Source organism: Panthera leo, chromosome F2, assembly GCF_018350215.1.
Source record: "Panthera leo isolate Ple1 chromosome F2, P.leo_Ple1_pat1.1, whole genome shotgun sequence".
NCBI classification, from domain to species: domain Eukaryota; kingdom Metazoa; phylum Chordata; class Mammalia; order Carnivora; family Felidae; genus Panthera; species Panthera leo.
The window spans coordinates 1,042,284-1,057,170 of NC_056695.1; the positions used below are offsets into that span (position 1 = coordinate 1,042,284).

Consider the following 14,887-nt stretch of genomic DNA (forward strand, 5'->3'; position numbering starts at 1 on the left):
CTTGATTTTGTCTCAGATCATGCATGATCTGACAGTCATGGGATTGAGCCCCGCATCGGGCTCCACACTGAGTGTGAAGCCTGCTTGAGATTCTCTCTCTCCCTCTGCTCCGCCCCCACTGCATCGCTCTCTCAGTCAATCAACCAACCAACCAATCAATCAATAAAGAGACACTTAACACTGTCCCTTAAAAATCACTGGAGGCGGCTTTACTGACAACAGCCAAGATATGGAAGCAGCCCAAGTGTCCACTGGTTGATGAATGCATAAGGAAGCGATGTGGTATCAATATTATTCAGTCACAAAAAAGAATGAAATCTTGCCATTTACAATGACATGGACGCAGCTAGAGACTATTATGCCAAGTGAAGTAAGTCAGAGAAAGATAAATACCATATGATCTCCCTCAAGTGTCGAATTTAAGAAACAAAACAAATAAACACAGGGGAGAAAAAAAGAGAAGCAAACCAAGAAACAGACTCTTAACTACAGAGAACAAACTGATGGTTACCAGACAGAAGTGGGGAGGGAGAATCACTTAAACAGGTGGCGGGTAAGGAGTATACTTGGCTTGCTGAGCACCAGGTAATATATGGAAGTGTTGAATCCCTATATTATACACCTGAAACTAATACAACACTGTATGTTAACTGGAATTTTAAAAAACCTTCACAAAAACCCAAAATACCAGTAGGAGTTAAATATAGCAGAGAGAGGGGTGGAAGCACAACTGGAGGGCACAGAGGAGATAAGCCAAGGAATGCTCATCCCTTTTATGCAAAGTATATGTCGGCAATAGGCCAAGGTTCACCAACTACTTGGCATGCTTTGTGTGACGGAAACAATTCTGAGAGGCAGAGCTCCACTTACTTCATTGAAAATATGTGAGGTCCCTATTGTAGGCAGTTAAGAACAACAGAAATGTATGGGATCAGTCAAGCTGATGTCACTGGAAATTGTGTGGGCTACAGGAGAGCCAGAGACCCAACCTGGAGGGAGGACGGGTCTGCCAACTAGTTCCACTGACATAATATCTGGGCCGAAGTTTCCTTTAAAAATAAGGAAAACATGCCCCACCGCTCCACCTCGTCCAATCTTCATGGACTTTACAGGACTGTTGTGACAATGACAACATAAGAAAACTCACTTTGCAGGGGCACCTGGGTGGCCAACTCTTGGTTTCGGTTCAGGTCAAGATCTTGCAGTTTGTGAGTTCAAGCCCCACATCAGGATCTGCACTGATAGCATGGAGCCTGCTTGGGATTCTCTCTCTCCCTCTCTCTCTGCCCCTCCTCTAGTCATGCTCTCTCTCTCTCAAAATAAACTTAAAAAAAAAAAAAAGAAACTAACTTTGTTAACTAGAGGCAATAAGCAAATATATACTACATATTTGTATACCAAATAGTATATGTAGTACAAATAGAGTTGTAATATATGCTCTATAAATCTATAGCATATAACAACGTAATATATTCCATAGTATAAAAAATGTATAATCTTCTAAGTTTTAGAACTATACCAAGTAATTTTCACCTCTTCTTCCATGAGGAAAAAGCCCCAAAGTAGTACTCTACCCCATTTTCTAAAGAGACCGGCTCTTTCTCATGATTTGTAGTGCACTGTCACTGTTCTTATCCAGACACACACACCACAGCACATCTTGGTTCTGCACTCGTGCACAGTGCACTCTACAGGGGGAAGCCAGGGCCTGGGCCTGTCCTGAGGCACAGCCTCCCTACACCCATGCTCCCAAAGCTCGGTTCGGACTTACTGGAGAAAACAGAACAATACATTTATTCCTAAGAAATTTAGTAATTATTTCAAGACTATAAGTACAATTCAATGACTTAGGGTAATAGTTATTTAATAAGCACAAGCTCATTGCTTTCCTTTAATCTCACAGTAATCTGAGATCATTCAAATTTAGGAGTCTAACAATTTCTTATTAATCACATGGTGAAATAAAAACATTGCAGTATTTCATTAACTATAAATAAAATTTCTAAATCTTAACTGAATATCATGTTGACAACCGCAATGGTTATCCAACTCTTCTTCATTTCTTTTAAATGAGATAGAAAAGCAAAAATGTAGTAGAATAAAAAAGATACTGGGATATTCTAAATTTATTTCCTTTGTATCATTTGACATCAAATTAGCATTTTTTTCTTTCTTTCTGTAAATCTTTGTGAAACGTACAGCCCATAGTTTACCCTTTGCCATGCAAACGATCCATAATGGTTATTGAACATACTTATCTTCTTATTAGGAACATTTGTTACATTCATCTGAATAATAGAAAGCTTACATTTTAAATAAGTACACATCTCTAAACTGGTGGTAAAAGCAAAACCCATAATTTATAAGACTTAAAGATCACAATACCTGGCAGTAAAGGAACGAATTTATAAAACAGTTCTATGGATTTGTGTCGACATTCCGTCTGGGGCCTCCCACAGTGGGCTAACAGCCAGTGGACCACATCTAGTAAACACAATGATGCCGCGGGTGGAAATCCTCTATGTGGAGACAACACACTATATTTAATGCACGCCCCAACATTTAGTATTTAGCTAACTCAAGAATCTAGAAATCATAAACTCAATTTTGCCATACTAATACATGTAGAAACCTCATCCAAAGGCTTTCAATTTATTTTTAATGTATTATCATTAGCATACAATCAAAATGGCACAGGTTAAATAGGTCCTAAATGCTGCTTACCTTCAATTTTTTTTGAGGAAAAAATTTAAAAAACATTTCTTAAAACAACAGCACCAATATTTTCATGTTTCCTTTTCAATGTACCTTAAAACAAAAGGGGATCTGAGATCTAAAGTAGTGCCTCTCAAATTGTGGCCCCTGACCTGGCTGCATCAATATCATCTGTAAACTTGGCAGAAATGCAAATTACTGGCCCTGTTCCAGACCTGCTGGAAGATTCTGGGGCCAGGGCCCAGCAACTTGTGTTTTAACAAAACATTCAAGTAATGCTGATCACTGCTTCAGATTGAGAACCAATGATCTAGAGAGGTCAAAAGTTAACAACAGGATCTGAAAGAATCAATTTTAAAACAACAGAGGAAATACTAATATCCAATTTACATGTGCCAATACTTCGTCACAGTGGTAGCAGCCAGTGGACACCCCGGACACCCCGCACAGATCCACAGATCTAGAGGGGCTGATGCATGGCACATCCCATCCTGATGGGAGACCTTGCTAGAATGGAAAGAGAGAAGACTGGCTACCACTGGTTAATAAGCCAGTCTTAGCTTTAGGTAGCTTCATTTCATAATTCTAAATTTCCATGACTGTTAAAATGCTACCATTTCAATATTTCAGTTCTTATACTTCAAATTTACTCTACAATAGTTCATGAATTTTCTAGTCAAGTAATTCCACATCAAATCTGTACTCAAAATAAATGTTTCAGTTACAAATTTATACCTTAAACCAAGCATTTCCAAACACAAAGTTTTTAGTGTCCTAGAAATTGACTCCGCCTATTTCCACACATTCCTTGGTTAAATTCTCTATGCTTCCACACATTCCTTCCAGATTTTCTTTCGTTAACTGAGAATTAGTTTTATGCTGGAAAAAATTTTAAAAAGGAAGCAATATCACCTACCGTGGCCTACGTCTTTTTTTAACTTTGTTTAAAGATACACGCTTCTTTTCAATGATACGCCTCAGGTGATCAATGGCATCACAACACTGTTGAATTGTACCTGTTCTCGAGTATAAAAATACATTTCCAAAGGAGTTATATAGCTGGTTATTGTTAATAAATTGGTATTATACATTTATTGACCTAATTTTTTAACTAAAAAGGTAATTTTACAATAGAGTCAATATCGTTTCATCCCTCAGAAAACAAAATTTAAATAAACGATTTACACTGTCCCAAAACAAAACCTAAACCCACATTTAAGACTGCAGGAGAGTATAGTGCACATGCACAAACACACTCACACACAGCAACACTGTACCTACTAAGAAACTGTTCCAGCAGCCCTCAGCCAATCAAAGCACAGACTCACATAATGGATCTGAGGTGGAGGACTGTACAGGCATTACAAAACCCGCATGCCAGGCCAGATCCTGTGCACCTCAACTTAAGGCTATTATTTAGGGGTTATAAATTCCTTGACCTTGCCTTCTTTGTATGTAGGTTAAACCATATTGTAGCTTAGGGGCACCTGGGTGTCTCAGTTGGTTAGGCATCTGGCTTCGGCTCAGGTCATGATCTCACGTGGGTTCGAGCCCCGTGTCGGGCTCTGTGCTGACAGCTCAGAGCCTGGAGACTGCTTTGGATTCTGTGTCTTCCTCTCTCTCTGACCCTCCCCCACTCACACTCTCTCCCTCAAAAGTAAACATTAAAAAAAATTTTTTTTTAAATAAAAAAAAAAAAACCCACTTGTATTATAGCTTAATAATACAGCCGCTGAAGGAGAATCAAAGCAAATGAGTAAAACCATTCACAAACATCTTGGGTTATTTAGGAAAGGAGCCTTACCCAACCTGGGTTCTATTACTAAGAAAAAGTTTTCTTTCTATGCTTTGAAAACATGGCAGTGATTTTTAAGAGTCAAGTTTCACTTGTTAACAAAATACACCTATATAAGATGTCAAGATAAACAGAGCAATTTTAAGCTCTTTGATCGCAAGGGCCAAATCTTAAGCAATTTTACCCATAGCAGGCTATCAACATGAAGGATAACAGAGCTCAACCTGTCTTTCAAAAAAACAGAAAACAACAGAAAATAAAATCTGAGTAAGTCAAAGAGAAGTTCTGTCACACACAGCTATGTAAGCTACAGCAGTCACTTACGTTCTCTGGTAAGATGTCTAAGAAGCCTTCCAGCCCAGAAATTCCACAATACTCAGACTGACTACAGGACAGAATATAATTGTAAAAACGACCATCTATTACTCTCATAGTAAGTCTATTTCTGACTATTTTACATTATTTCTTAATTATGGTAGAAATAGCTTTATCACATTCTTGTAATGAGATCTATATTGCCCTTTTCAGTGGCTATTACAACCAGCTTTCTTTACATGGTGCAATCGTATATTCTCACATTTTGTGTCATCATAGTAACTGGTTGGCTTCGTTGGAGCTGCACAATAAAACTGTCCCACCTGCCCTGGGTGGGATCTCTGACCAGCCAGGGGTCAAGCTCAGTGGCCACCAAGGGCACAAGGTCTTAGAGGCGGTGAGCATTGAAGACTTACACAAACTGCATTAGAGGTACTGGAGGGGCATATCCCCCCCTTCACACTTATCATCCTAAAGGAGGAGACGGGAGAAAAAAAAGCATCATCTTATGAAGAACTACCTGAGGCTTAACTCCTGAACGGAAAAGCTCTTGAAAACTTGTCAGGCTAACAAGTGGCACGCAAACAAAAAGCTCAGGTAAGACCTACCTAAGGATTTCTCATCTGTGTGTGCTAAGGCCAGACTTTCCAGATATATAACCAATGCTTCGAACACAAACTGTTCTACTAGAGATTCTTCTTCCCTGTAAAATAAAGAGTAGTGAACTTCAATATTCTAGGAAAAACAATAAAGCAGAAGTGACAAAGGAAAAAAGTGTTATCAGAAAAATACACAAATTAAATTTGTCTTTAAAAAATGGCTCAAATGTTTTAAAACCTGTGACAACAAATGCTTTTCAAAGAAGAAAACTTCCTCAAGAGCAGATCAAAAACTACATAAACCAAAAGACGTGGTACCGGCTTTTTCTCTGCATACAAGTACCCTTCCATCTGTGGAACTGCTCAGAGCACATAACCTTGGAACCACTGTTCTGACCACACTTCCACACACCTCATCAAAATTAATAGAAAAGAAGATCTCATACCATATCCACATTCTTTCCAAATCAAAGAATTTCAAAAGCTCTCATCCAATCCAAAAGTAAGTTAACATCAACAGTAAACACTAAGCCTTTTAGAACCATGTCAGGCAAATGGAAATAATTAATTCAGTCAACAGTGTCTGTGGACCATCTTCTTATAAAGGGTAAACTCATGGGCGGGTGAAAGGCAGAGGCCAGATCTCTCCCTGGAAATTTTGTCCCTTAATAACACAGGACAGTAAATGATTCAGTATAAAGTGACAGGGCTAGGCACTAAATCTTAGTGGAGTTCAGAGAAAATTATGAATTGCAAGTTCTACTTGTGTGATGAAGTGCTGGGTCACTGTACCGCCCACTGGGAAGAAGTGCGTTCCTGGAGCAAACGAACTGGAGCGAGGTGCTAGAAGATGGAACCCTTACAGTAAGAATCACTAACTGGTGTTTGGTTTGGCAGGAGTACTGAACTCCTTTCTTTCTTTCTTTCTTTCTTTCTTCCTTCCTTCCTTCCTTCCTTCCTTCCTTCCTTCCTTCCTTCCTTCCTCTCTTTCTTTCTTTCTTTCTTTCTTTCCTTTCTTTCAAGTTTGAATCCTAGGAGGGGCAGGGCCCGTCAGAACTCTACAAGCTCCACATCTCCCCCAGTGTCGCACACCCAGACCTGACACTGAAAATAAAGGACAGTACCAATAAATGTATGCTATGGGCAAAGACGTGGAAGCAAGATGGAAAACACAGGAAACAGCAAGCAAATGAGCAGTACTGTAAGTAAAGAGGTTCATTTGGAACAGCAGTTTGGGGATGACACTGAAAAAGTTGGGGAGGTCTTGGAAGGCCGGGCTGAGTTCAATAGCTTTTATCTTAGGTATCAACACGAGGTAAAAGTAGGTAAGTAGAGAAATGGCATGACAAAATGATAACTCAGAACTGTGCTTCCAAAGAAAGGTGTGCAAAACGGTTTACCAGCATGCAGAAAGGAGACAAAACTTGTTTTTATATTACTCAACATGCAAGGTCTCAAAAAATTTGTCTCTCATGTACCTCTCTCAAAAAGCCTCTTGGAATGTGATCCAACAAATGAGAATATCCAAAAAAGAAGACAACAGAGGAAAATAAAACAAAAGATCAAACACAGGAAAGAAGTAAAGGGGATATTCAAGAGGAGACACAAGTTGATTCAGACATGAGACCCAAGAAAGAGACTGGTTAATGGCCGTCTCCACCAAAACACCATTATTATGGGTTTTTCTTTTTTTCTTTTTAATTTTTTTTTAACGTTTATTTATTATTGAGAGACAGAGAGACACAGAGCATGAGCAGGAAAGGGGCAGAGAGAGGGGGAGACACAGAATCTGAAGCAGGCTCCAGGCTCTGAGCTGTTACCACAGAGCCCGGTGCGGGGCTCAAACTCACAAACCGCGAGATCATGACCTGAGCTGAAGTCGGACGCTTAACTGACTGAGCCACCCAGGCGCCCCTATGGGTTTTTCAACCTGGAAGGAATATGGCCCAAATTCCACTCTTAACCTGGCCTGCCATGATCAGGTGAAGTTCTTCTGTCCAATTTCAGCCTGGATCAGCTGACAGTGCTCATTTATCCCACAAGAGAATTTTGCTTTGACATGCTCCTGACATATGGGGGATGGACTCCTGGGAAGTGAGATGCTGCAGTTCAAGGGCAGTCCACACCCTCAGACGATATTTCTCCCTGATGTCAGCTAGCGGTCTACTTCACACCATTCTGGAGAGCTGTGCTTTCTAAAACTGACATGAACCTTGTCACTCTGTTTCCTTGGAATGGGCTCCTGTAATCTCTCAAGGAGATACAGCCAACTAGTCTCCACGGAGCGGATTATCCCAGGATACTTCACCTAACAATGAAAACACTGACCTTCACACCTTTTCAAAATGCAAGAGTATATCGGTTAGGGCACATACACACAAAATGAAACAAAAAAGAAAGGGGAATAAGTAATACAAAGGAAGAATGATTAGTTCAGTGCAGAGGAGGGTATAAAATTCTGAAAATACTCTATTTCTTAACCTAGGTAGGAGTATACAAGAACTTGCTTTATTATTATTCAACAAACTTTACACAGTTTTTTTAAGTAAGGCATAACTGACATACAACATTATAATACTTCTAGGAGCACAACATAATGACTCCAGATTTGTGTATATTACAATATGATCACCACAGTAAGTCTAGTTAACATCCATCAACATACAAAGTCTTTTTCCTTGTGACGTGCACATTTAAAATCTACTCTCCTAGCAACTTTGAAATATGCAATACAGTATTATTAACTATGGTCACCATACTCTACAATATGGCACCTCAGAGGTATTATGAGTTTGATTCCAGGCAACCAAAAGAAAGCAATGATCTCAATAAAGGGAGTAAAGTGAATTTTTTGGTTCACCAGGGCATATGAAGTTATGTTCATACTGTACTATATATTAAGAGCACAACAGTGTTGTGTCTAAAAAAATTGTACATAATTAAAAATACTTTATTGCTAAAAAATGCTAACCATCTTCTGAGTTTTCAGCAAGTCATAATTACTTTGCTGGTAGAGGGTCTTGTCTCAGTGTTGACTGCTACAGTCAGGGTCATGGTCATGGCTGCTCATGGCTGGGTGACTATGACAATTTCTTCACATAAGACAACAATGAAGTTTGCTGCATCGATTAACTCTTCATTTCAGACACAATTTCTCTGTAGCATGTGATGCTATTTGGTAGCATTTTACCCATAGTTGGACCTCTTTCAAAACTGGAACCAATCCTCTCAAAGCCTGTTATTTTATCAACTAAGTGTATGTAGTATTCTAAATCCTTTGTTGTCATTTCAACAATCTTCACAGTATCTTCACCAGGAAGAGATTCCATCTCAAGAAACCACTTTCTTTGCTCATCCCTAAGATGTAACTCCTCATCCATTCAAGTTTGATCATGAGATTGCAACAATTCAGTCACATCTTCTGGCTCCACTTCTAATTCTAGTTCTTTTGCTATTCCTATCACATCCAGTTACTTCTTCCAGTGAAGTCCTGAACCCCTCAAACTCATCCATGAGGGCTGGAACCAACTTCTTCCAAACTCCTATGAGTGTTGATGTTTTCACCTCTTCCCAAGAATTGCGAATGTTCTTAATAAAGAAATGCGAATTCACTAATACAGTGAATTCTTTCTAGGCTTTCAATTTACTTTGCCCAGATTCATCAGACAAATCACTCTCTATGGCATCTATAGCCTTATGAAATATATTTCTTAAATAAAAAGTCAGGACACCTGGCTGGCTCAATGGAGCATGTGACTCTTGATCTCAGGGTTGTGAGTTCAAGCCCCACACTGGGCATAAAGCTTATTAAAAAAAAAAAAAAAAAAAAAAGACTTGAAAGTCAAAATTACTCTTTGATCCATGAACTGCAGAATGGATTTTGTGTGGCTGTCATGAAAACATATAATCTCATGGTGCCTCTCCATCAGAGCTCTTGGGTGACCAGGTGCATGGTCACTGAGCAGTAATATTTTGAAAGGAATCTGTTTCTGAGCAGTAGGTCTCAACAGTGGACTTGAAACATTCAGTAGCCAGATTGTGAACAGATGTGCTGGCATCCAGGTTTTGCTGTTCCATTTAGAGAGCACAGATAAGAGTAGATTTAGCCTAATTCTGCAAGGCCCTATGATTTCTGGAATGGTAAATCAGCACTGGCTCTAACTTAGTCACCAGCTAGGTTAGCCCCTAACAGGAGAGTCAGCCTGTTGTTTGAAGCCAGGCATTGACTCCTCTCTAGCTACAGAAGTCCTAGATGGCACCTTCTTCCAATAGAAGGCTGTTTCATCTTCATTGAAAATCTGTTGTTTAGCGTGGGCATCTTCATTATCTTAGCCAGATCTTCTGGATAACTTATCAGCACTTGCTGCTTCATCTGGCACTTTAATGTTATGAAGATGGCTTCTTTCCTTAAACCTCACAAACGCTCTGCTAGCTTCAGACTTTTCTTCTGTAGCTTCCTCACCTCTCTTAGCCTTCACAGAACTGAAGAGAGTCACGGCCTTGCTCTGGATTAGGCTTTGGCTTAAGGGAGTTTTGTGGCTGGTTTGATCTATCCAGACCACTAAACCTTCTCCATATCAGCAATAACCCGGGTTCACTTTCTTATCATCCAAGTGTTCACAGAAGTGGCAGCTTTAATTTCCTTCAAGAACATTTCCTTGGCATTCACTACTTGTCTAACAGGTGTAAGAGGCCTAGCTGTCAGCCTATCTTGACTTTTGATAGGCCTTCCTCACTAGGCTTAATGATTTCTAACTTTTGAGTTAAATCAAGGGACATGCAACTCTTCCTTTCACTTGAACACTTAGAGGCCATTATAGAGTTATTAAGTGGCCTAATTTCAATATTGTTGTGTCACAGGGAATACAGAGGCCCAAGGAGGGGGAGAGAAATGGGGGGACAGCCAGTTGGTGAAGCTGTCAGAACACAGACAACTTTATCAATTAAGTTGTCTTATATGGCAGTTCATGCCACCTCAAAACAATTACAATAGTTACATCAAAGATCATTAATCAGAGATCACCATGCCAAATACAGGAAAAATGAAAAAGTTTGAATAACATGAGAATTTCTAAAACATGACTTAGAGACACAAAATAAATAAATGTTGTTGGAAAAATAGAGCCAATAGTTAAACTCAATTTCTAAAAAATGCAGTATCTGTAAAGAGCAATAAAACAAAGCACAATAAAATGAGGTATGCCTCTATAACTGAAGTTTGTACCTTTTGACCTCTATCATCCATTTTGCCTACCCCTCTTCCTGGCCTGTGCAACCACCAACTGCATGAGCTTGTCCTTTTTTTTTTTTAGATTTTACAAATAAGATCATATGGTATTTGTCTTTCTCTGACTTATTTCACTTAACATAATGCCCTCAAGGTCCATCCATGTTTTCGCAGATGGCAAGAATTCATTCTTCTTTATGGTTGAGTAATACTCCATCATATCCATTTACCACATTTTCTTTATCCATTCATCCATGTTGGACACTTAGGCGGTTTTCATATCTTGGCTAATTTAAACAATGCTGCAATAATCATAGGAGTGCATATATCTTTTTGAATTTGTGTTTCATTTCCTTTGCATAAATACCCAAAAGTGGAATTGTTGGATCATATGGTACTTCTATTCTTATTGAGGAACCTCCATACTGTTTTCCATAGTCGTTATGCTAATTTACATTCCTACCAGCAGTGCACAAGAGTTCCCCTTTTTCTACATCCTTGCTAACACTTGTTACTTGTCTTTTTTATAGTAGCCATTTTAACAGGTGTAAAGTGATATCTCATTGTGGTTTTAATTTGCATTCTCTGATGATTAGTGATACGGAGCACATTTTGTTGCCTTTTAATTTTATTGATGGTTTCCTGTCAAGAGCTTACTTGATGTAGTCCCTCCCACATGTTTATTTTTGCACTTGTTGCATTTGCTTTTGAAGTCAGAGCCAAAACTGGCGTCAAACAGCTTACCCACCTATGTTTTCTTCCAGGAATTTTATGGTTTCAGGTCTTACATTCAAGTCTTTAATCCATTTTGAGTTAATTTTTGTGTATGGTGTAAGATAACAGTCTAGTTTCATTCTTTTGCATGCAGTTGTCCTGTTTCCCCAACACCAACATATACTGAAGAGACTCTCCTTTTCCCACTGTTTATTCATGGCTCCTGTGTCAAAATTAATTGACCATGATTACCTGTGTTTATTTCTAGGCTCTCTATTCTGTTGCATTGATCTTCCTGTTTTATGCCAATACCACACGCTTTGATTACTACAGCTTTTGTAGTATAGTCTGAAACCAGGCAGCATGATGCCTCCAGCTTTGTTTTTTCTCAAGAGTGCTTTGGCTCCTCAATGTATTTTGTGGTTCCACACAAATTTTAGGATCACTTGTTTGGTTTCTGTGAAAAATGCCATTAGAATTTTGATAGGGATTGCACTAAATATTGACTGCTTTGGGGAGTATGAACATTTTAACAATATAAATCCTTCCAATCCATGAACATGCTATATCTTTCCGTTTATTTGTGTGTTCTTCAGTTGCTGTCACCAACGTCTTATGGTTTTCTGTGGTCTTACATTTCCTTGGTTAAATTTATGCCTAGGTATTTTATTCTTTTTGATGCAATTATAAACGGGATTGTTTTCTTAATTTCACTTCCTGATAAGTGGTTACCGAAGTACAGAAATGCAACAGATTTTTTTATATCAATTTTGTATCCTGCAACTTTACTGAATTCATTTATTAGCTCTAATAGTTTTTTGGTGGTCTTTAGGGTTTTCTCTATAGAGTACCATGTCGTCTGAAAATAGTGATAGATTCACACTTATTTTTAAACGCTCCTCTGTACCTATAGACTTCACAGTTTAAAATGATAAAAATAACCTAGTGGGTTCAAACTCTAGTCAATTTTCATATAAGTGTGCATGTGCACATAAACACAGAGATTCCTATTCATCCATCTATATCCATCATGTCTCTACCTCTATCATCTATCTTATTTTTACAATTGCTTCCCTCATATCTTAACTGCCATTTCCTGAGAGAAGCAATCTGGACCAAACAAAGCTAGGTTCTTCATTATAAGATTATGTAGTAATCATCTACCACTACTTAAAAGAACTGACTTCAGCAACAAGTTTATAATTATGTGATTAATTATTATCTACCTCTTTTTTCAAATGCAACCCTCATGAATGGCTATATCTTTATATCACTAGCATAGCATATCACTAGCTAAGTCTTTACATCACTAGCATACAATATTCTTAGTAAGTAACAATAGATGAATGAATAAACGCTACTACAACCTTAGGTCAGGGATGAATGATCTTTTTCTTGGACTTCTTGAAACATCCCTTCTCTGGTGTCCTGGCCCCGTTTTATGTCACTTAGATCCACTCTCCATATAGCTATGGGCAGGTGAATTTTAGAAGGAAATTTAACCATGCAGCTCTCTGCTCCAAGGACTTGTTGCCACTAGAAGTGACCTATGTTTTTTAACTCTACAAACCAAGGCTCCTGGCCAATCTCACTATACTCCCTTCCAAACTTCAAACTCCACAGTTGAGAAATATAAAATGTCTTTATCTCCTTATATACCACCCTATTTCTTCTCTCTACCCCATCCCTTTGATATGAAATGCTCTGGCTGATTCCCATTTATCCTTTACGTTTCATCTAAGTATAAATGCTATAGGAAGACTTCTTTAAGCTACTCAAGTTGGATTACATACTCCCCTTCTGTGCTCCAAAAGACTCTGGATTGTCTTCTGTTGCATTTGCAAGACTGCTGTTTGTATGTATTTCTGTATGTATGTATTGCTGTATGTATGTATTTGTATGTATTTCTCAGTAGTTTCTGAGTTTCCTGAATGCAAACTGCATTTCAATTCATTTTTTAATTCCCAGAAAACAGCACAGCATCTGACACATAATTAACTAAATGTCTGATATATGAATACATTGATACATAAACACCAGTCACTTTACAAAATCACTACTAAAAATTTAAAGAACTTTTTTATACTCTTCCCTGTCACATGGCTTACTTACCTGAATTCTCTGTAGATATTATTAAAGGCAAGTGATGCTCCTAGCCTCTTGAAAGCATTGGGGTGAAGTGCAAAGCTGTACAGTCGCTTGAAAAGTGACTTGGTGTTTACTGGACTTTTTTCCTGCTGCTGCGGTGTTGTCTGCTTAATGGACCATTTGAGGAATTCACGAATACACCGGCCACAAAAATCTCTTAAAGTACTGTCAACAGGGTCTACAATTCCATCCTACAACAAAACGTATACGACAACTGAACACCCTGGTCTGCTCTGGGTGAAAATTCATTTAGAGCACTACTCAAGAAAAAATAAGCACTAGAAAACCAATCTGTCTAGAATCTAGACTCTAATAACAATGTCTTTTGGACGAAATGAAAACACTTTCCTTTAAACAAACTGATAAATCCATGAAAAAAGGAAACAATATTTTAATTATGTAGCAACAATACAGTCTCTCCTTTCCCTGAAGAAACCCAAAGGCTACATCCTAAGAGTTTTTGTTGCTGACTTTGCCTCATAACAGTATCTGTGATGCTTTACAGAGGTTAAAGAAAATAAGCTCCTTCTAGGTTTCAAGGGAATTGTAATGCTACATAAAAATCAGATGGAGATGTGGTCTGAAAATATAACTTTCTGTAAAAGCAGTCTCCATAAAAGGCATAGTCTCTAAATACCTGAAAAAAACAGCTAAGGAAATTTGAATATTTTTATTTCCCTCTAGACATAATTCCCTCTTAGATATGTATAGGAAAGATCTAACTTGAAAAACTACACTGAACACTGAAATAAGGGAGTTCTTCTACCTAACACCCCCAGTTATTTGCTACATGCAAAATCTCTGATTACAGTGCTTATTAGAATTCAAGAAGCAATTAACTGTGGAAATGTGAAGAGGTGATATTTATTGCTTCTCAGAGCAGTGGTGAGTAATGCATGTGCTGATATCAGGGAATTAGCAATTCTTACCGGGAAACCTACAGACATGCTTTCACTTGAGTGCTATACCAACTTCACATTTCCTCTTTTACCTTTCCTTTTCTCACCTATCTTACTTTACATTATCATGACCTTATCTGATTTCTTTCTGAAACCCTTACTTAAGCCCCCTTGGATGATCAAGAGGGGAAGAGAAACAACTAAGAAAGAAACTTCAGACTGGAAACATTAGAATAAATCCATCTGAATTGCAAATAAGCCACAAGTTAAATTTACCTGAACGTATTTATTCTAGGCAGGATTCTCTGGTAGACACTGTAGGGAATTAAACCACAGACATCAGGTCACTATCCTAATTTAAAATGTTCAGCAACTCCACTGCCACAACACAGCATCCACGTAGGGTAACTCTAAGAGTGGGAAGAGTCCTATTGTAATTACACACACAACAGGACTGTCATCAGGACGGTACCAT

At 38.4% G+C, this 14,887-nt stretch overlaps 1 protein-coding gene across 3 annotated transcripts in view; it reads right to left on the reverse strand.

Moving 5' to 3' along the window:
- PRKDC (protein kinase, DNA-activated, catalytic subunit) overlaps positions 1–14,887 on the reverse strand; it is a 214,591-nt gene that overhangs the window by 142,086 nt on the left and 57,618 nt on the right. For all 3 annotated transcript variants that reach the window (XM_042923148.1, XM_042923150.1, XM_042923151.1), the window contains 4 exons: positions 13,478–13,704; positions 5,434–5,528; positions 3,632–3,731; positions 2,386–2,519 (listed from right to left, as the gene is read on the reverse strand). In XM_042923148.1, the coding sequence (XP_042779082.1) occupies positions 2,386–2,519; positions 3,632–3,731; positions 5,434–5,528; positions 13,478–13,704 (556 nt within the window). The remainder of the gene's footprint in view (positions 1–2,385; positions 2,520–3,631; positions 3,732–5,433; positions 5,529–13,477; positions 13,705–14,887) is intronic.